At 34.8% G+C, this 22,774-nt stretch overlaps 1 protein-coding gene across 1 annotated transcript; it reads left to right on the top strand.

Moving 5' to 3' along the window:
- On the top strand, positions 1–22,774 carry LOC101406076 (UDP-glucuronosyltransferase 2C1-like). The gene is made up of 6 exons (XM_004419129.3): positions 1–721; positions 6,252–6,400; positions 8,748–8,879; positions 15,838–15,925; positions 17,273–17,492; positions 22,129–22,774. Exons 1-6 carry the CDS (start codon positions 1–3, stop codon positions 22,406–22,408), a joined length of 1,590 nt encoding a protein of 529 aa, XP_004419186.1. The 3' UTR covers positions 22,409–22,774.

Here is a 22,774-nt window from a genome sequence, read left to right as displayed (position 1 = left end):
ATGAAGACTGTGAAAGGCTTCTGTGCCCTTTTCATGCTGTATCTGTGTTTCTTCGACTCTGGAAGGACTGGGAAAGTACTTGTATGGCCTATGGATTTTAGTCATTGGATTAATTTAAAAGTTATTCTGGAACAACTCCATCTTCGTGGGCATGAAATAACCATCCTGGTACCTTCACCTAGCCTTACGATTGATCATACCAAGATTCCCTTTAATGTAGAGATCCTTCAACTTTCAGTAACTAAAGAAACTCTTATGGCAGAGCTCAATACAATTCTCTATGCTACTACTTTTGAACTGCCTAGACTTTCATGGTGGGACATACCAGCAAAACTGACAGAAATGATCAAGGAGTTTTTCAGGACATGCAAAAGAGTATGTGACAGTGCTGTCTCAAATAAGGAGTTACTCAGCAGGCTACAGGCAGCTAAGTTTGATATCTGTATTGCTGATCCTTTAAGCTTTTGTGGGGAGCTGTTGGCTGAGCTTCTCAATATTCCATTTGTATACTCTTTTCGGTTTTCTGATGGGAATGTCTTTGAGAGAGTGTGTGCTGGGCTTCCCACCCCTTCTTCTTACGTTCCTGGCAGCACATCAGGGCTGACAGACCACATGACTTTCGTACAGAGGCTGGAGAATTGGTTATTGTACGCAATGAATGATGTGATATATTTATATTTTCTACTTCCAGAATGGGATGAGTATTATAGCAAGGTTTTAGGTAAGAGAAATTTGCGTGTAATAACGATTCTTATCTCATATGTAAAATGTAAATATTTATCTGAATGTACAAAAACTTTAAAAAGGTGTTTTTAAGTGAGGTCTTGGAGTAGCTCAACTGTGGCTAAACAGTAGCAAAGCTGTTTTAAGTGAAAAAAAAGATTCTTTTGTTGGTTTGTTTTAGATGATTGAGTACTTACAACAGATCAGAGAAGGAATATGCCTTACGTTTATACAAAAGTCCTACTTGCTGCTGCTAATTTTTTTGAGTATCTGTATTACCCACATCTAACAATGTGCTTGATTTCCAATACCTTGGACTATTTCTCTCTTGTTTAAGTCTTTTATACACTGTTTTCCTTCTGATTAACTTGCTATTTCTTAGGCTTTCGTTTGCGTCCTATCTAGGCTTAGGTGCTTAGGTGCAGGGCTCGTCATGTGGTGAGCACAAAACTAGAAAATAAATACATATATCTTGGTTTCATCTGCTCTTGTCTCCCGAAGAAGAAAAAGATGATAGATTTTTCTCTGAAGGACCATGCTTCCAGATTTTTTAACTTATTTCACTGTTTTATTGTTGTTCTATTTAAAAATGCATTAGACTTCAACTAGTGAGCTTTGACCCTGAGCACAATGTTTCTCTATATTTCAGCAAGTCCGTTTACCCCTTCTTTTTTCCTTTTGCATAATTGATTTTTACTAATTTAAAAAAGTTGTTCACATGATTGTCTTAAGAATGATTTTTGCGTTTTGATATTAGTTTTCTTTGAGGAATCAGTACCCTGCTTACATTATTTAGGGGTTTTTTTTTTAGATATAATTGACATATAGTATTATATTAAATTCAGATGTACAATATAATGATTTGATATTTGTATGTATTGTGAAATGGCCTCTATAATAAGTCTAGTTAACATTCATCATCACGCATAGTTGTAAATTTTTTTCCTGAGATAAGAACTTTTCAGATCGACTTTCTTAGCAACTTTCAAATATACAATATAGTATTATTAACTGTAGTTTCTGTACTGCACATTACATCCCCAAGACTTACTTATTTTAGAACTGAAAGTTTGTACCTTTTGAACACCCCTTCATCTATTGTGCCCACCCTCCAACTCCCACATTTAACAACTACCAATCTATTCTCTGTATATTTTTTTTGTTTTTTAGATTCCACGTGTAAGTGATATCTAACAGTATTTTCTTTCTCTGACTTACTGCACTTACTATAATTCCCTCAAGTTTCATCCATATTGAGGCAAATGGCAGGATTTCCTTTTCTCTCATGGCTGAGTAATATTCCATTGTTTATATAACCACATTTTCTTTACACATTCATTCATCGATGTACACTTAAGTTGTTTCTTTGTCTTGGCTATTGTAAACAATGGTGCAATGAACACGGGAGTGCAGACCTCTCTTCGGGATAGTGAATTCCTTTTCTTCAGATATATGCCCAGAAGTGGAATTGCTGGATGATGAGGTAATTTTATTTTTAATTTTTGATAAAGCTCTATACTGTTTTCCATAGTGGTCGCACCAATTTACATTCCCACCAACAGTGCACAAGGGTTCCTTTTTTCTCCACGTTCTTGTTATCATTTGGTATATGTTGTCTTTTTGATGATAACCATCCTAACAGGTGTGAAGTAATTTCTCATTGTGGTTTTGATTTGCTTTTCTCTGAGGACTAGTAATTTGGAGTATCTTTTCAAGTACTTATTGGTCATTTGAATATCTTCTTTGGACAAATATCTATTCAGGTCTTTTGCTAATTTTTTAGTTGGATTATTTGTTTTTTTGCTATTGAGTTGTATGAGTTTCTCATGTGATTTGGATATTAACCTCTTATCAGATATATGGTGTGCAAATATTTTCTTCCATTTCTTGGGTTGTCTTTTCATTTTGTTGATCATTTCTTTTGGTATGCAGAAGTTTTTTCATTAGATGTAGTCCCACTTGTTTATTTTTAATTTTGTTGCTTATGATTTAGGCATCATATCCCAAAAATTATTGTCAAGACCGACATCAAGAATTGTTTTACTATTTTCTTCTCTAGGAGTATTACAATTTCAGGTCTTACATTTAAGTCTTTAATCTATTTTTAGTTATTTTTTTGTGACTGGAGTAATATTGGGGTCTAGTTTCATTCTTTTGCATGTGAATATCCAATTTTCATAGCACCTTTTAGTGAAGAGAGTGAGTTTTTTCCTTTGACTATTCTTGGTTCCCTTGGAAATTATTAGTTTACTGTATGTGCATGGATTTATTTTGGAGCTCTTGATTCTGTTCCTTTGGTCTACATATCTGTTTTTATACCAGTATCATATGGTTTTGATAGCTATAGCTTTATAATATAGTTTGAAGTCAGGAAAGATGATTCCTCCAGTTTTGTTATTTTTTCTAGGGATTGCTTTGGCTATTCAGAGTCTTCTGTGGTTCCATATGAATTTTACGATTGTTTTCCTTGTTAACAATTTTAACATAAGTATCTCTAATACCTTATCACTGCTAAAGTTTAAGATTATTCCTAAAAAAAATTAAAGTTTTCTTTATAGTTGTGATCTCTTATTTTTTAAGCAGCATCTGTTTTCCTTTTTTTTGGTATCTGTTCTAAATTTTCCTTGAGAAATTATTTCCTAACCAGCTCACAACAAATATGAGAACGTCTAAAGAAATTTTCTGCCCAGGAATATGCTAGATCTTCAGGGAGGCATATGATCTAATCAAGGCAAATACATTGCATTGAGACTTTTTCTGCGCTGTCTTTGACAGAAGTAGGTGCTCATATCTTCTAGACTTAACCCTAAAAAGAATGCAGGCAGAAACTCCTGCACTCATCACCTATCCATGGTCAGAGTTCAAGCAACAAGAGGCAAAACTGAGAAAAGGTAACTTAGAATCTCATCCTGGAGACATTTTCTGAGTCTTGGATTAGGTAGCGGCTGATCTACTGCTGGACCTAAATTGTTTATTTAATTCTGGTTCCAGCAGTTTGATACTCAGTTTTGGAACCTCTTACATAGCGAAGCATTAGTGATAGGACATGACTCTGTCTCTGATTCGTTCCTAATTCTTGGCACTCTAGAATATTCTTTCTAGGAATATATTAATAATCTGAGAAAGAGGAAAGAAGGCTTGAAAAATAGCAGGAAAACATTTCTTTGACTCATAAATTTAAAAATGCTATTAGTTATAGATTATTTAGTTATTCAGAATTTAGGATTTCATTTTATAATGTATTATAAGTATATTTTTCACATTTTTAAAAATATAACTCTTAACTCTTATAGAATTATTGAGTCATACCATAGATATATTCAAATCATTGAGGAGGAAATCAGTAAGATGGCAAATCTGGTCAAAAAATATTTTGAGGAATTATTTGTAAACCTTTTGGGAAGAAAAAAGGAATGTTAAGGTAATAGTACCAGGTTAGACACAAAACTGATTGATAGCCTATAGGACAATAAAATCACAATTTGGGAGGTGATATTTTCGGAAATATGCAAGTTAACATTTAACATCACTGTATCTGGACTCAAAAATTCATAGTAAATCAATAACAAATTACAGAGGTTGACATAGGCATATTCTTCTAAAGAACAAATAATCCTTCATTCGTTGTTCAAAAATACCCCAGCATGGTATAAAAAGTGCATACTGTAGTTTCTTTTGATTTCCAAATTTGAGACATTTCTCATAATCTCTTTATTCAGATCCTTTCTTTTTTACTCCTCTTGTACTATATTGTCTTCATTTCAAAAAGATGCATCAAGCACGCTAGATTATTATCTAGAAGTAGAGATTTAATGGGAAAAAGATACTATCTTTTTATGAAAGAGAGTGAATCAACCATTTGACTCTGCAATTCTACTCCTAGGTATATATCCAAGATAAATGAAAACATATATACATGAATGCTCATAGGAACATTATTCATAGCAGCCAAGAATAGAAACAACCCAAATGTTCATCAGCTGATGAATGAATCAACGAAATGAAGTATGTCCATACAAAGAAATATTATTCAGCGATAAAAAGTAATGAACTAGTGATAGATACTACAACATGAATGAACCTTGAAAACATTATGCTAAGTGAAAGAAACAAGCACGTAAGACTACATAGCATATGATTTCATTTATATGAAATGAATTAAGATTATTCTAGAATAGGCAAGTAGAACAGAAAGTAGATTAGTGGTTGTCGGGGCTGGGAAAGGGGGAAATGGAGAATGACTGCCAATGGATTTCTTCTGGTGGTAGTGAAAATATTCTAAAATTAAGTAGTGGTAATTGTTGAACAACTTTATGAATATACTAAATACTACTCAATTGTGTATTTAAATGGTATATAAATCATATCTCAATAAAACTGTCATAAAAAGGATGAGGCAGTGAAGCATCACACAAAGAAAACAAGATCATATCCATGGCTGACACCAATAAGGCATGAAAATGGGATAAGTAATCAATGTAAAACTGAATTTTGGATACATTTGTCATTACCGGACTCAAACTCATAAAGTATTGATATTTGCTTCTAATCTCTTATATGGATAGATTGTTCTGGTCAGTTCAAAATCCCTCGTATTTTCTGATCAAAACTTTAGTGCACTTAGAACATCAAGGTGAATATTCAAAAAGCCATATGGTAGGAAATCATATATTAGTTATGATTTTCCTTGTATGAGCAATACTGAATATAATTTCAAAAAGACATCAAACATCTGGGGAAGCTTCCTTATACCACAATAACGGAACAGAATTTGCAAATGACGCTCTGGTTCCAAGTTATGGAGAAATATTTGATTCAGAGTCACTAATTTGAGTTCTTACTCTGTTAACGTTTAACAGCTGCCACTTCAGTGTAAAGGTACCCCTTTTGAACTGTTTGCCAGCTAAACAGCTCAGAATAGCAAATATTTTGCCACCAGATTATTATGTAGAGCTATATCTTCAAAGAAAACAAAGCCGTGTGACACAGGATCTTTCATTTTGTATAGCAAAAGAGATAATCACTTTCAAAAATTTATTAAAAGATTTCTCTTCCTAATAGGATGTAATTAGTTATGGCAGCACACTTGAAAACACTAGAAAAAGGTGGATAAATCGCAAAAGTCGTTTTTGAAAGATATCAAAAAGCATTTGGAGCAGCAAGGATGAGATAAATTGGAATTCCAGAAGAGGAGGAGAAACTCTACCATAGTGAGCTGAGGATCACTGCCTGAGTATCTTGTTCCTGCTGGGAGAATTTGCCAATTCTGAGCATAAACTAGGGCTCAGGCTTAGTTCAAGCAAAAAGATTGTATTGTCAGCAGGCATTTGACCTTATTCTACACTTAAATTCTTGTTTGGTTATTCATAATCTCACTATGGTATACTCTAGGTAGGGGGAGGCCCATTGATTTCACATGGGTTACACATGCCCAATATTACATCTTTATGGATTTTTCTTAGAAAATTGGTTGGTAAAACATTTCCTACTTAAAATATCAGACTGTTTTTTATTTCACTTTTATTTAGGAAAACCTACCACATTATGTGAGACTATGAGGAAAGCTGAAATGTGGTTGATTCGAACTTCCTGGGATTTTGAATTTCCTTACCCTTATTTACCTAATTTTGAATTTGTTGGAGGACTACACTGCAAGCCTGCAAAGCCCCTACCTAAGGTAATTAAATGTCCCTATTTTTGCTTGTTCGAGTATTTGTCTTTTGGAAGAATTTCTGGTTTATTATTCATAATGTTTGACCCTCAAACTGAAAACATGGACACAGGAATTAATGGACATTATCCTCTTAAAATATTATACTGCAATAGATATCTTATAACATTACCATGGCAATCATTAGTGATGTTCATCAAGTATGCCAGATATTTGATAAGAGTGAAATTACTAGTCTTGAGTTTAGTGGAACCATGGAAATATTCTCTGGGCCATAACTACAATCTAAATTGTCATGGATCACTTCTACGCCTAACACATAATTGTCTGGTCCAGATATTCCAGAATTCTCTTTTCCCTTGATATGTCGACAGGCCGTGTTCCAAATATTGGCTACTCTGTCAACCTGAGTTCTGGATTAAGGAACATATGTGCCAACTGCAGCTCGATAGATGGACATATGGCATGAGAAAGAAAGAAGTTATTGTTGTAAGCCACTAAGATTTTGTAGTTCCATGTTATTTAGCATCACATCATCTTAGAAATGGACAATAGTGAGGAAATTATAATAATTTGAGAATAGATCAAATAGAGATATGGTGGTCTATCCAAAAAATCTGGCAGAAGTGCAGTAATGATGAACTGTTTCATTTGAATAGAGGAGAGAAATTAGACTGGAGAAGTATTCAGAGGATAGGTTATGGAAAAACAAAGGGGCAATACCAAGTATTTCTTTACTTCAAATTTAAGGTCAATGAAGGATCAATGTATAATTTTTAAGCAGTAATGTGATACAGCTTACTCTTTCGTAAATCTTGGCTATTGAATTTTTTGGAATGAAGCAAGATTTAAAGTAGGGAAATGAGCTAACATATAGTTGCAAGAGTTCCTGCAAGAGATTATAAAGATCCATACTACAATGTGATAGTGATTTTCAGTAGAAGTGTAGATATTTAAGAAGTATTTACAAAGAAACGCAATAGGATTTGATGATTGGCTGGAGATGAAGTGTTTAAGGTAGAGAGTTCAAGAATGAATCCTTGATATTTTGTTCTTTGATGTCTTCCTTTAATTTGCTTCTCTGTATGAAAATATTGGCATTTACTAAGATGAGGAAGAAAGAGGAGCAGTGGTGAGGGAAAATAATGTGTTCATATTTGGGCATGCTAAATTTGAGGTGCCAATGCCATGTCTAGTAAGTAGCTACTGAATACTGTGTCTTAATCTCAGGTGACAGATATGTAGTTTCTGTGATTTTTAAAAGTTACAGCCTTTTTTTGGATCCATTTAGATTTACAGAAAAATTGAACAGAAAGTGCAGAGAATTTCCACCTATCTCCTGTCCTTCCACACACAGCTTCCCCCACCATCAATATCCCACATCAGTGCGGCACATTAGTTACCATCAATGGACCAACATTTACGCATAAATATCAACCAAAGTCCACAGTTACATTAAGAATAGATCTGCATTGTCTGTTCTACAGGACTTGCTAAATATATAATGACTTTTATCCACCCTTATACTATATACTGTAGGCATATATATTCCATGATAATACTGTTATCCCAAGAGAATGCATTATAGGTATTTCTGCATTCCTTATTTGGTCAATAAGTTACACGGCAACCTCATTCCTAAATGTGTTTATGGAATCTTATAAAAAGACAAATGGAACCAAAAAGTAAAGAAAATTTCAATTTAAAATACAAAAAAAAGTAAATATACGGTTAGCATGTCATTATACTGACTGTTTCAGAGTAAAGTTATTGATAATATTCAAAGTATCTAAATATGAAGTAAAGTACCAGAGCTATTTATCTTAAAGTAGAATTCAAGTATTCTTCATTTGGAGCATCGTGGAGAGGGTGTTGGAAGGCAGTAGAGAGTATTGAATATGGTCATTGGCTTTACAATCAACAAGCTTCACAGAAATTTTGCTTTGCCACCTACTGCTGTATAGACTTAACAAAGTACTTAATCTCTCTGAGACAGCTTTCTCATTCACAAATGTACACGTCTCTTAAGATTACCGTACATTTTTGTTAAATGATGCACGCAAAGAGCTGAGCACATGGCAGAAGATAATAAGTAGTCAATAATTTGTAAGCACAAACACACAAACACAAACACCTCAAAACTATTTAGAACATGCTAGATGGAAACCTTCAATGTAAATAATTTTAATTTGCCTAATAACCAGTGATTTCAGGTCATATTTCGTACTTTAAAATTGTTAATATATGAAAAGGCAGAACTGTTTGAATAATTCAGACACATTGAGAAAGTTGTGTGACTATTTTATTCTTGTAACTCTAGATTTTCAAATTACAAACATTGTTTTCTTTACAGGAGTTAGAAGAGTTTGTCCAGAGCGCTGGAAAAGATGGAATTGTGGTATTCACTTTGGGGTCAATGATCCAAAACCTTACAGAAGAAAAGTCTAACATAATTGCATCAGCCCTTGCCCAGATTCCACAGAAGGTCAGATAGTCTTATTTTTTGAGGGGTAGCTATTTGAAAATCCATGTAGGTCTCCTTAAAAATGTACTTTACAAATGTAGGAAAAACTATTGGTGGTGTTAGTGTCAATTTAACTTAGCCTTAAAGAAAAAATATTAAATATTAGACGATGGTCGCTACTAATATTTGACTGCTATCTTGCTTTAAAACTGGCATTACTATCAGGAAAACATATTGCAGTATTTTCTTTAAATAATGAACTAAAACTAAATCATTCAGTGATATTAAACAATCTGTCAGCTTTATGGCTGGGTTTTAAGGCTTCTATGTAATCTAATCTTGTTTTGCTGTTCTTGTTTGTTTTTCATACCTGAGGCAGGCATACAAGGTACAACTAACATGATAAAGAGTAAAGGAAAAGATATTCAAAAATGTGACCTCAATTCACAAGGTTCCTTGGGATAATATTTCCTACTAATTAATGGTTTTGGAACAGGCTCTGGTGGAGTACTTCTAAATAATGACTCTTTTATTTAAAAAGTTAAAATTTTTAGCAACATTTAAAAGATTTGTACACTCTATGTAGAGCATCACTCTATGATGCTCCTACAAAATATGAGTCTTTTTATTAACTTAATTCTAGATGATAATTGAGCAATGTTGTTTTTATACTATCAGGGATACTTTTCCTTTCTAGCTTTAGTTAAAATAGACAAATACATGTCATTTTAAGTTCTAAAAGACCACAACAATACTTGTCTTTATAACCAAATTTCTTTCAAAAGTTGTTTACGAAAGCAGTACTGATTTAAATATTTAATCTAAAAAGGATCTTCATAAAAATATTGAATTTTCTATTGCATTAAATTATGATGCTTAGGAGTGACATCAGAATGGATAAGGAAGCACCAAGGATCTGTCTCTTAACCTAAACAACAATTGTACTTGCAGAAACTGTCTAAAGAAGTAACTATGCTAGAACTCTGAAGTCTATCTAAACACTTGTAACTTCCAGGGGAAAACTTGGCTGGTAAATAGTGATTAATTAAAATCAGTCAATTTCAGCCTTTAGCATAGCTACAGCTTCAAATCCTCCATCACTGAGCCCAGGTCAGGCCAATGCCTGTATTCTTGGTATGGTTTGGTGGAACCAGGATAGGCGTTAAGGACCATATCGTCCAAATATTGAGTTTGTTTTCTGATTGTTGATTGCTGCTTTTAATCATTGAGGTGGAGGCATGGAAGTTGGCCACAATTGTTTCAACCCCACTAGCTGAAGCAGCTTCTGGGAGATTTAAAGGAGGAGCACTATTTTTTTTATTTTTCATTATTTCTTTTTTCTCCATTTGGGAGTCAGACATTAAAGAATGAGGCCATTCTAAAACAGCCACAAATTCAGTGGAATTTAGAATGCCATATGCATATCCAGGGAGAGACACAGGCTCAGAAAAGGTCTGAGAAGATGTGAAGCTTTCACCTCAGGCTGATTCCTGGCAAAGAGACACACTTCAGCACTAAAAAAAAAGAAAAATCAAACAATAAGGAAAGGGAAGAATCTTATTTCTAGAGTTAATACATTATAAGAATCAAAGTCCAGGGCTCTACAAAAATTGCAAGGCAAACAAAGATATAGGGAAGTGTCGCTCACTCAAAAGACCAAAATAAATTGAGAGAAAGTATCCCTGAGGAAGCTGAGATGTTGGAATTACTAGACAAAAACTTTAAAATAATTGTCTTAAAGATGCTCAAAGAACCAAAGGTAGACATTGATAAATAGAAGAAAAAACATAGGATTAAAATGAAAATATTAATAAAGAGAAAACAATTATAAAAAGAATCAAAAAGAAATACTGGAGCTGAAGTACAACAACTGAAATGAAAACTTCAACTCAGGGATTTAAAAGCAGATATGAGCAGGCAGAAGAAAGAATTGGCAAACTTGAAGAAAGGATGATTGAAATTATTGAGTCAGAGGAACAGAAAGAAAAATAAATGAAGAAAAGTGAACAAAGCCTAAGGGACTTGTGAGACACCATCAAGTGGATGAACATACACATCATGGGAGTCTTAGCATCAGAGAAATGGGGAAAAATAATATTTGAAGTAGTAATGGCTGAAAACATCCCAAATTTAATGAAAGAGATGAATCTAAAAATCCAATATGATTAACAAACTTCAAGAAGGGTAAACCCAGGGACCCACACCAAGACACATTATAATTAAGCTGTTGAAAGACAAAGACAATGAGAGAATCTTGAAAGCATCAAAAGAGAAACAACTCATTACATAAATGATCTTCAATAAGATGATAAGCCAATTTATCCCCAGAAACCTCGGAGGCCAGAAAACTGTGGGTTGGTATTCTCAGAGTGCTGAAAGATAAAATTCTCAGGCAAAATTTTCTTCAAAAATGAACTAAAAATTAAGACATTCCCAGATAGACAAAATTTGGGGGAGATTATTACCACTAGACCTGCCCTGCAAGAAGTGCAAAAGGGAGTCTTTCAGGTTGAAATGAAAGGTTGCTAGACAGCAGCACAAAACCATATAAAGAACTAAAGATCTGCAGTAAAAGTAACTACAAAAGCAATTATAAAAGCTAGTATTACTGCACTTTTGGGTGACTCCACTTTTTACTTTCTTAATTATTTAAAAGAAGAGTGCAAAAAAACAATTATTAATCTATGTTATTAGGAACACAATGTATAAATATGTAATTTGTGACATCATTAGCAGGAAGGAGGGTGGAGCTATAAAGGAGTAGAATTTTTGTATGTTATTGAAGTTAACAACCAAAGAGTCAAAGAGTAAGTGGCAAGGATAATTAAAAAATACTTTAAAATGAATTAAAATAAAACAGACTGACATATGAGATGCAGTTAAAGCAGATATCAGAGGGAAATTTATAATTGTAAGTGTCTATATTGAAAAAGAAGAAATATCTAAAATCATTCACCTAATTTTATACTTTAAAGAATTAGAAAGGAAGGCAAACTAAACCGAAAGTTAGCAGAAGGAAGGAAATAGTTAAGGCTAGAGAAAAGATAAATAAAACAGAGAATCGAAAAACAATAGAGAAAATTAATGAAACAAAAACTTGGTTGTTTGAAAAGATCTACAAAATTATCAAATTTTTAGGTAGAGTGGCAAAGAGAAAAAAGAAGATGCGAATGACTAAAATCTGAAGTGAACATCGGGAGAGCACTACTGACTTTACTGAGATAAAAAGGATTATAAGAAGGCTATTATGAACAACTGTGCTCCAATAAATTAGACAAACTAGAATTAATAGATAAATCCCCCCAAATCACACAGGTTTTTTCAACTGACTGAAGAAGAAATAGAACATTTCAACAGACCTATCACAAATTAAGAGATTGAATTAGTAATCAAAAACAGGTCAAAAGGAAAAGTCCTGGGGCAGATAGCTTCATTGGAAAATTATATCAAACATTTAAAGGAGAATTAAAGAATTAAATTAATTCTTTTCAAAGTCTTCCAAAAAATTTAAGAGGAAGGAACACTTCTTAAATGGTTCCATGAGGCTAGATTTACCCTGATATAGAAGTCAGATGAGGAGGACATCACAAGAAAAAATTATTACAGACTCGAGATCCCTTGTAAATAAAGATGCAAAAATTCTCAACAAAATGTCAGCAAATCAAATTCAACAGAGGATTGAAAGGAGTATTCATCATGATAAAATGTAGTTTCTCCCAGGAAGTCAAGGGTAGGTCAACATAAGAAATCAATATAATGCATTAATACAATGAAGAAAAAAAACACACACACACAATCATTTCAACATACACACAAAAAAAGAATTTGACAAAATCCAATATTCCTTCCTTCATGAAAAAAACTCTCAAAAAACTAGGAATAGAGGAAAAATTCATGAATATCATAAAGAATGTTTTTGGAAAACCCACAGCTAATATCTTACTCCATGGTAGAAACTGAAACTTTCCCCCTCAGATAAGGAACAACACAAGGATGCCTGCTTTTACTGCTGCCATTTAACATTGTATCAGAAGTTCTAGCCTAGGATATTATGCAAGAAAAAGAAATAAAAGGTATCTAAATGGGAAAGGAAATGGTAAAACTATTTCTATTTGCAGATGACATGACCCTATATGTAGAAAACCTTCAAGAATCCACAAGGGGCTGGTCCGGTGGCGTAACAGTTAAGTTCATGTGCTCTGCTACAGTGCCCTGGCATTTGCAGGTTTGGATCTTGCGCACTGACCTACACATCGCTCATTAAGCCATGCGGAGGCGACACCCCACACGGAACAACTAGAAGGATGTACAACTATGACATACAACTATCTACTTGGACTTTGGGGAGAAAAAAGTAAAAAAGGAGGAAGATTGGCAACAGATGTTAGCTCAGGGCCAATCTTCCTCAAAAAAAAAAAAAAAAACAAACAAACAAAAACCCAGAATCCACAAAAAGGTACTAGAACTAATAACCAAATTCAACAATGTTGCAGGATACAAGATCAACACACAAAAATCAGTTGTGTTTAGGAGTTGGCCCAGTGGCTTAGTGCTTAAGTTTGCACGCTCTGCTTTGGCAGCCTGGTGTTTGCAGGTTTGGATCCCAGGCATGGACTTATACACTGCTCATCAAGCCATGCTGTGACAGTGTTCCATATATAAAATAGAGGAAGATGGGCACATATGTTAGCTCAAGGCCAGTCTTCCCCAACAAAAAGAGGAAGATTGGTGATGGAGCTAAGGGCCAATTTCCCTCGACAAAAAGAAAAAAAAATCAGTTGTGCTTATATACACCATCAATGAACAATCTGAAATTAAAAAAGCAATTCCATTTAAAAGAGCAAGTAATAAATTAAATGCTTAAGAATTAGTCTAACCAAGGAGGTAAAATATTTGTATGCTGAAAACTATAAAACATTATTACTACCAGAAATGAAAGAAGACCTAAACAAATGAAAAATCATGCCGCGTTCACAGATAGGAAGACAATGTGGTTAAGATGTCAACACTGTCCAAAGCAATGTACAGACTCAATGCAGTGCCTATCAAGATTCCAACAGCCTTTTTTGAAGAAATGGAAAATCCAATCTGCAACCTCATGTGGACCTGCAAGAGCCACAAATAGACAAAACAATCATGAAAAAGAATAAAGTTAGAGGACTCATATTTTCAGCTTTGAAATTTACTATAAAGCCACAGTAAATTTAACAGTGTGGTACCGGCAGAAAAACAGACATAAACCTATGGACTAGAGGACAGTCAGAAATTAATGCTCCCATATACAGCAAATTGATTTTCAACAAAGGTTTAAGACCATTCAGTGGAGAAAAGTCAGTCTCTTCAAAATAGTGCTGGAAAATCTTGATAGCCACATGCAAAATAATTCAATTGGACCCTTACTTTACACTATATACAAAAATTAACTTGAAATGGGTCAAAGACCTAAGCTTTAGAGGTAAAACTGTAAAACTTTCAGGAGAAAATCATTCTCACATTAGATTTGGCTATAATTTCATAGATAATGAAATTATCTATGGCCATAATTTCATAGACACCAAAGCACAGGCAACAAAAGAAAAAGTAGATAAATTGGACATCATTAAATAGAGAATTTTGTGCATCGAAAGATACTATTAAGACAGTAAAATACAATGTCCGCAGATTGGTAAAAATATTTGTAAATTATATATCTGATAAGGGATTAATGTCCACAATGCATAAATGACTCCTATAACTCAACCACAGTAAAAACCCAATTCATAGGTGGGAAAGGACTTGAATAGAAACTTCTCCAAAGAAGGTATACAAATAGCCAATAAGTACATAAAAAGATACTCAGCATCATTAATCATTAGGGAAATGCAAATCAAAAGCACAATGAGATACCACTCCACACTCATTAGGACAGTTATTATCAGAAAATGGAAAATAACAAGTGTCAGTAGCATGTGGAGAAATTGGACCTCTTGTGCATTGCTGGTAGGAGTGGAAAATGATGAAGCCACTGTGGAAAACTGTTCTGTGGTTCTTCAAAAAGTTAAATATAGAACTACCATATGACCCAATAACTCCCATTTTAGCTGTATTTACAAAAGAATTGAAAGCAGCAAGTTGAACAGATTTGTGTGCACAGTGGTCATAGCAGCATCGTTCACAATAAGCAAATGAATGGATAAACAAAATGTAGTATATATACACAATGGAATATTACTCAGTATTAAAAAGGAAGGAAATTCTAATACATTACTACATGGATGACCCTTGAGGACACAATGCTAAGTGAAATAAGCCAGTCTGAACAAAACAAACGCTATATAATTTCACTTATATGAGGTACCAAGAATTGTCAAATTTATAGAGACAGAAAGTAGAATAGAGGTTGCCAGAGACTGGGGAGTAGGGGAATAGGGAGTTATTGTTTAAAGATAGAGAGTTTATGTTTAGGATAATGAAACGTTTGAGGTGTAGATAGTGATGATGGTTACACAACATATTGTATACTTAAAATAGATTAAAATGATAAATATCTTCATGTATATTTTACCGTAATAAAAGAAAAACAATGCTTGTTTCTACGTACTGTCAAATATATAACAAAAGTTCAAAACACTAACAAATTCTTAAAGTGAATGTAACATTCCTCCCCTTTGCTTCTGAAAACTCCATTTAAAAAATTTCCCTTACCAGAATGGCCTAGTAACACCAATATGTAAATATTTCAGATACAGATTGTCCTTTTTTTTTCTGTATCTACTAAATGAGAATTGTCCTAATGATGATAGCCTATCTGTTAGGATTATTGCAAGCGTTTAAAAACGTAATTGTGTTTCAATCCTTTAAAAACATGCATTACTTAATCACTTACGGCCTTAGTTTGCTCATCTGTTACATGGAGGCTTTGAACTAGGTTAATTCTAAGTAAATGAATCATGTGAATTGTGAAAATCTTCTAATAAAGTAAAGGCATTTATCTTAACAGGTTCTGTGGAGATACACAGGAAAGAAACCAGATACATTAGGACCCAATACACGGCTGTATGAGTGGATTCCACAGAATGATCTTCTTGGTAAGACCAAAGAGAAGCAAAACTAAACAAAGTTGAATGAGAGATAATCTGAGTGATTCCTCAATACCAGTAAATCCAACAAATTTGTATTGAAAACAAGGACAAAAAACACTTAAGGTTTTCTTCATATTTCCTCTGGAGTTTCTTAAAGAAAAAGTTATTCATGACTCTTGTTCAAGACTATAAGACACATTATTTGAGACCATAGTGATAAGTATAAGTACTACTGCAATGGACTTTTGCAGTGGAGCAGAGAGATTGGATTCAACTCTGAAAACAACAAGGAAAAGTAGGGATGTTATAGCCGAGGAGCAGAGCAGCAGAACAATCCCAGGAAGGAAAATTATTCTGAGGAAACCTCGAGGGAAGGAGAGACTCTTGCTAAACTGACTTAATCATATTCTTGCTGATGGCAGGCCAGGGTGATCAGGCATCACGTGGGGGATGATTAAAGATGAGGAAACTAATCAGGTATAAAGGATGATCAGATATTGAGACTGGGAGTGTCTAGCTAAACTGATTTCGTAGGATTCTTGCTAAAATTAGATAATGCAGAGACAAACACAGAAGCCCAAAAATCAGGGCCTAGTTGAGAAGAGAGTTCAGAGGAGCCTGACTAGAGTTTGGACAAGGAGAGAATCTCTTTCAAGCTCTGACATGAATACGGAATTTATAATTCTCCCGTTTATGATACAATCTCTCCCTCCTCAGAATCAGAGTCAACGTACCTTTAGATCAGGCTCTCATTAACTTTGGCATAGAATATTGCAGCACCTCCTGAGTTTCTGTATCCATTTTCTCCCACCTCTCTTCTCTCTTCCCCATTATAACTACTCGAAAATGAAAAACTGGTAATTCTCTTCATCATTTCTAATATTATAAATGGCTCCATATTACTATAAAATCAAGGTCAAAATCCCATTTTCCTAAACAAGGTACTTCATGAACTTGGCCTGGTCTACCTTTCTACCCTGCTATGCCAACATTCTCCCATGTAAGCCCCACACATCATACTTCCCCTTCCAATCCACACAAGAGTTTCATTTCTTCAATCCCTCCATTCTTTTTTATCAATGTATTCCTGACGCCAACAACTTGTCCATCTGACAACTACTCTCCATCATTTAAACTACACAGAAAGCTTCTCAGAGATTTATGGAATGACTTAACTGCTGGAATAACCAGTTGCTGCTTTCTTTAGAGTTTATATGTCTTTATACATGGCCTCATGACACAGAATTGTATAGAAGATGCTGACTAATTGAATCAATGATTTGTACAGGTGTCATTATTTTCTGTTTCTGAATCTCTCACAACTTAGAATAATCATATATTTTTTCCTGTTAGGTCATCCCAAAACCAGAGCCTTTATTGCTCACTGTGGAACCAATGGGATCTATGAAGCTATTTACCATGGGGTCCCTGTGGTGGGAATTCCTTTTTTTGGTGATCAGTTTGATAATCTTGCTCGTATGAAGGCCAAAGGGGCAGCTGTTGAAGTAGACTTGCATACAATGACGAGTTCGGATCTGCTTAAGGCTTTGAGGGCAGTTATTAACAACCCTTCGTGAGTATAGAATATATTCTTTACTGAGAAGTATCTAGTATTGGAAACAAATTATTTCACTCAATTTTAAATTCATTACTTTTAAATAATCACCACTGCACAATTTATATCAAATGCAATGGACTTATACTTCCTATACTCTATGGCAACATTTTGATTCACCTATTGTTAATGGGTAATAGATTACAACCTCAAAGAAAAACTAAATTTAGGTAAAGAAAATAAGGTATCATTAGAAAGACACATATGTTTATTTTTTATTACTAGTAATTATTGTTTATTTCTTAAAAAATACAGATATTACCATTTTAAGAATTTAGCAATATAACCAAAAAAAAAGAGAAACAAAATTAAAAATCACTTAACTCTCTTCATGCAGCTATAACCAATTACCAATAGAGAAATATTACTTCAGATATTTCTTTTTGCTAATTTATATGTAAAAAAGAAAAAGAAATAATTTTATAAATACTGGATCTTGCTACTTTTTAATGAAAAAATATTCTATATTGCTGTATTTTAATTTAAAACAAGGGAAAGAAAATGAACTAAAATTGAGAGGTCCAAATGGCGACAAGAAGTCCCAGCCTTTCTGTCTCTCCACAGAGATCAATAACTGGAGAACTATCCATGAACAAAATGACTTCTCAGAGAGCTCTAGAGTCAAAATATTTTAGCAACACAGTGAAACAAAATAAATAAATAAATAAATGAGAACAGTTGCCCAAGAAGAGAAAGAAGATAGCTTCATTTTGCCTATATCATCCCATTTGCAAGCCAGCATTGCTCCGTGACAAGAGGGACTGCCCAGGTAGAAAGAGTTCCTCACCAGGAAAGGAAGAGTGGGTTGAGTGACCAGATTCTCAAGTCTTTTGGTCCATAGAAATAGAAAAAAAAAATCCTAAATTCATATGGAGCCACTAAAGACCTCAAATAGCCAAAGAAGTCCTGAGAAAGAACAAAGCTGGGGGCATCACACTTATGATTTCAAAATATACCACAAAGCTATAGTAATAAAAAAAAGTAATGGTACTGGCAATAAAAGACACATAGACCAATGGACAGGATTGAGGGCCCAGAAATAAACCCTCACATATACAGTCAACTAATTTTGACAAGCTAGTAAAGAATATTGAATGGTAAAAGAATAGTCTCCTCAATAAATGGTACTGGGAAAACTGGCTATCGTATGCAGGAGAATGAAACTGTATCCCTATCTTACACTGCTCAAAAAATTAATTAGAAATGAATTAAAGACTTAAATGTAATACCTGAAACCATAAAACTCCTAGAAGAAAACATAGAGGAAAAGCCCTTTGACATGAGTCTTGGTAATGATTTTTTGGATATGACACCAACAGCACAAGGAACAAAAGCAAAAATCAACGAGTGGGAACTTAAAGGCTTCTGCACAGCAAAAGGTATGATACCAAAATGAAAAGCAACCTATGGAATCGGAGAAAATATCTGCAAATTATGTATCTGATAAGGGGTTAATATCCCAAATATATAAAGAACTCATATAACTCAATAACAAAACAAACAAACAAAGAAACCATGTAGATAAAAAAACAAGCAGGGAGGCTGGCCCCATGGCATAGCGGCTAAGTGCGCCCACTCTACTGCTGGCTGCCTGGGTTTGGATCCTGGGTGCGCACCGAGGCACCACTTGTCAAGCCATGCTGCGGCAGTGTCCCATGTAAAGTAGAGGACAATGGGCACAGATGTTAGCCCAGGGCCAGTCTTCCTCTGCAAAAAGAGGAGGATTGGCATGGATGTTAGCTCAGGGCTGATCTTCCTCACACACACACACAAAAAAACACAAGCAGGGGGGCTGGCCCCATGGCCTAGTGGCTAAGTTTGCTGTGTTCTGCTTTGGCAACCCAGGCTCAGTTCCCAGGTGTAGACCTACACCACTCATCAGTGGCCATGCTGTGGCAGCAACCCACATACAAAAAATAGAGGATGATTGGCACCAATATTAGCTCAGGGAGAATATTCCTCAAGAAAAAAGAGGAAGCTTGGCAACAGATGTTAGCTCAGGGCAACTCCTCTTCAGTAAAAAAAAAAAAAAAAAATCGAGCAGGAGTACTTAATAGACATTTTTCCTAAGAAGACATCAAATGGCCAAGAGGTACATGAAAAGGGGCTCAACATCACTAATTATCAGGAAATGCAATGGAAACCACATTGAGATATCACCTCACAACTCTTAGAATGGCTGTCATGAAAAGACAAGGTATAACAAGTGCTGGTGAGGATGTGGAAAATAGGGAACACGTTCTCACTTTTGCTGGGAATGTAAATTGGTACAGCCATTATGGAAAACAGTATGGAGTTTCCTCAAAAAATTAAAAACAGAATTACTATACAATTCAGCAATCCCACTTCTGGGTATATATCCAAAGGAAATGAAAACAGGATATGGAAGAGATATCTGTTCTCACATGCTCATCACAGCATTATTCACAATGACCAAGATATGGATACAACCTCAGTGTCTGTCAGTGGATGAATGGATAAAGAAGATGTGGTATATGCATGCAGTGGAATGTTATTCAACCTTGTGAATGAAGGAAATCCTGTCATTTGGACAACATGGATAACCTTAAAGACATTATGCTAAGTGAAATGTCATACAGGGAAAGACAAATACTTTGTGATATCATTTATACGTGTGCTCTATAGCGGCAAACTCACAGAAACAAAGGGTAGTCCCTGGTGGTTACCAGGGCCTAGGGGTTCAGGGAATGGAGATATATTGTTCCAAGTGTACAAACTTACAGATATAGGATGAATAAGTTCTAGGGATCTTTGTAAAGCATGGTGATTATAGTTAATAATACTGTATAGTTAATAATAAATCCTAAATGTTCTCAACACACCCACAACGAAAGCTAATTATGTGATATGATGGAGGTAATACGTAATGCTACAGCGGTAATCATATTGCAATATATAAGTGTTTCAAGCTACCCATTGTACATCTTAAACTTATACATTGTTATATTTCATTTATGGCTCAGTTAAGGCGGACAAAACCCTTTCATTTTGATGTTACTTGGTAATGCTATTTCATTTCAAATAAACGAGACTGATCATAAATAAATTCTCAACAATAAATGATTACATTAATTTTGTTATCTGATTTCAAATAAATGTATTCAGGGAAAGAAAGAAGCTATAATCAAACTATAATCAAATAAAAGAATTGCCAGGCATTGGATAAATATGCTTTAATAGATATATCACTTGCTATAAATTACATATAAATCCATGAACAAATATTGATATTGGTGATTAGAATAATTATTTTTAAAATGTTTCCAATTTTGGTCAATATAATGACTTCTCGCTAAAGTCAGTTCTCAACCTCTCATCCTCGTCTCTTAACCTTCAGATCTTAATTTTCCTTTGCTATATTATCATAATTATATTGTTAAGGCTTACAACGAATACATCTTGTCTACAACCACAATTTCCATTAGTGTTTAACCTTAGTTTGGTATTTATATGGATTTAATGATGCCATTTGTGTATTACATGAGTATATTTCTAGAGGGGTTTTGTTTTCTTAACCTGTTCTCTACCAAATATTTTGTTTAGGTGACTTGGAGCTTTTGTTGTTGTTTCCTTGTTTTCCTGAGATATATCCAGTGGTATTTATTCCTTAAAATCTTGCGTGTTAAGAAAAGCCTGCCTTGTTTTTTTTAAAAACAAAGGACTACAGGCCTTTGTATAAGTTTTATGGCTCTCGATTCTCTTCTCAGGACTCTCTACATGTTACACTGTTCTCTACAATTTAATGTTCTATTTTCTTCTCAAATGATGATTGCATGTCAGTGTGGAAGAATAACCTCCTTCCTTCAACTCATTCACGCATCCAAGGAAATCCTCCTTCTAGGTCTTCCATCCAAAATCTTAAACCAAAACCCTGGCCTGATCTTTTGTTCCGGGAGTGAAGTTAGAAGGGTTGGTGATCTGACTATTGCCCTTGTCCCTTCTCACCACTGGCACTTGCATCCCTCAATAGCTTGAAGCAAGGCTTCCAGTATCTACTCACTCTCAGGCCCTACTTTTTGCCCATAGGTTCACATTAAGCTTTTTGGTTTGGTGTGAAATGTCAGAGCCGTGAAGATCATAGACAGAAACCATTACCTGCTACTGTTGAAGACTAGCTTTTGTTAACACTAACACTCCAGACCAAAGCCTGCGGGGGGAAGAGAGGGTCTCTTTATCACAATTCTGCCCCTCAGTGCTACTTTCTGTCACTATCTTGTTCTTAATACCACACTTAGCAAATGAAATCAAAATTCTGTATTCTCAACTGACATAATCTACATTCTTATTCTGAACTTTTTAAATGCTATTTCCAATCAGAAATTATTTTCTCCCCACCTCCAATTATTACTTAGAGTAGAAAATACTGAATAATTCCAACTGATAGGCCACCCTTTCTAGAAATTTCTCTTGAGGAAATGAACTGTTTTATACATTCTGTGTTCTTGGTGATATCATCTATGACATGTTTATTATATAATTATATAGTATACTTTTAATGACATAACATAGTTTTAGGTAGATGATGTTCTCAATGAATTTTACAAGTTGCTTTCTATGTATCCAATCTCTTTAGCTATAAAGAGAATGCTATGAAGTTATCAAGAATTCACCATGATCAGCCTATGAAGCCCCTGGACCGAGCAGTCTTCTGGATCGAGTTTGTAATGCGCCACAAAGGAGCCAAACACCTGAGGCCAGCCTCCCACAATCTCACGTGGTACCAGTACCATTCTTTGGATGTGATTGGGTTCCTGCTAGCCTGTGTGGCAACTATTATGTGTCTGGTCACAAAATGTTGCCTGTTTTGTTGCTGGAAGATTGGTAAGACAGGAAAGAAGAAAAAGAGAGAGTAGTTTTCTTTGAGTTTGGCTGGAAATCTTGATAGGGTCATCCTAATTAGTCTAGCCACTGATTTGAACAGATTCCTCTCCTACTCTTCTAAATTCTTGTCCATTCCTTAGCTTATCAAGTTAGAGATTAAAGACACTCCCAAGGATTTTGCCACTTGATTTATAATTAAGGTGTAAAATAGTCTATTCTTTAAAAAGCGAGGAGGGGTCCGCCCGGTGGTGTGGCGGTTAAGTGCGTGTGCTCTGCTACGGTGGCCGGGGGTTCCGATCCTGGGTGCGCACTGAGGCTCTGCTTGTGTAGCAGCATCCCCTAAAAAGTGGAGGAAGATGGGCATGGATGTTAGCTCAGCGCCAGTATTCCTCAGCAAA

The sequence above is a fragment of the Ceratotherium simum genome, chromosome 8, assembly GCF_057802395.1.
Source record: "Ceratotherium simum simum isolate JZ-2026a chromosome 8, ASM5780239v1, whole genome shotgun sequence".
Lineage (NCBI taxonomy): Eukaryota > Metazoa > Chordata > Mammalia > Perissodactyla > Rhinocerotidae > Ceratotherium > Ceratotherium simum.
The sequence above is the reverse complement of the archived record's forward strand: the minus strand, read 5'-3'. Positions and strand labels throughout refer to the sequence as shown.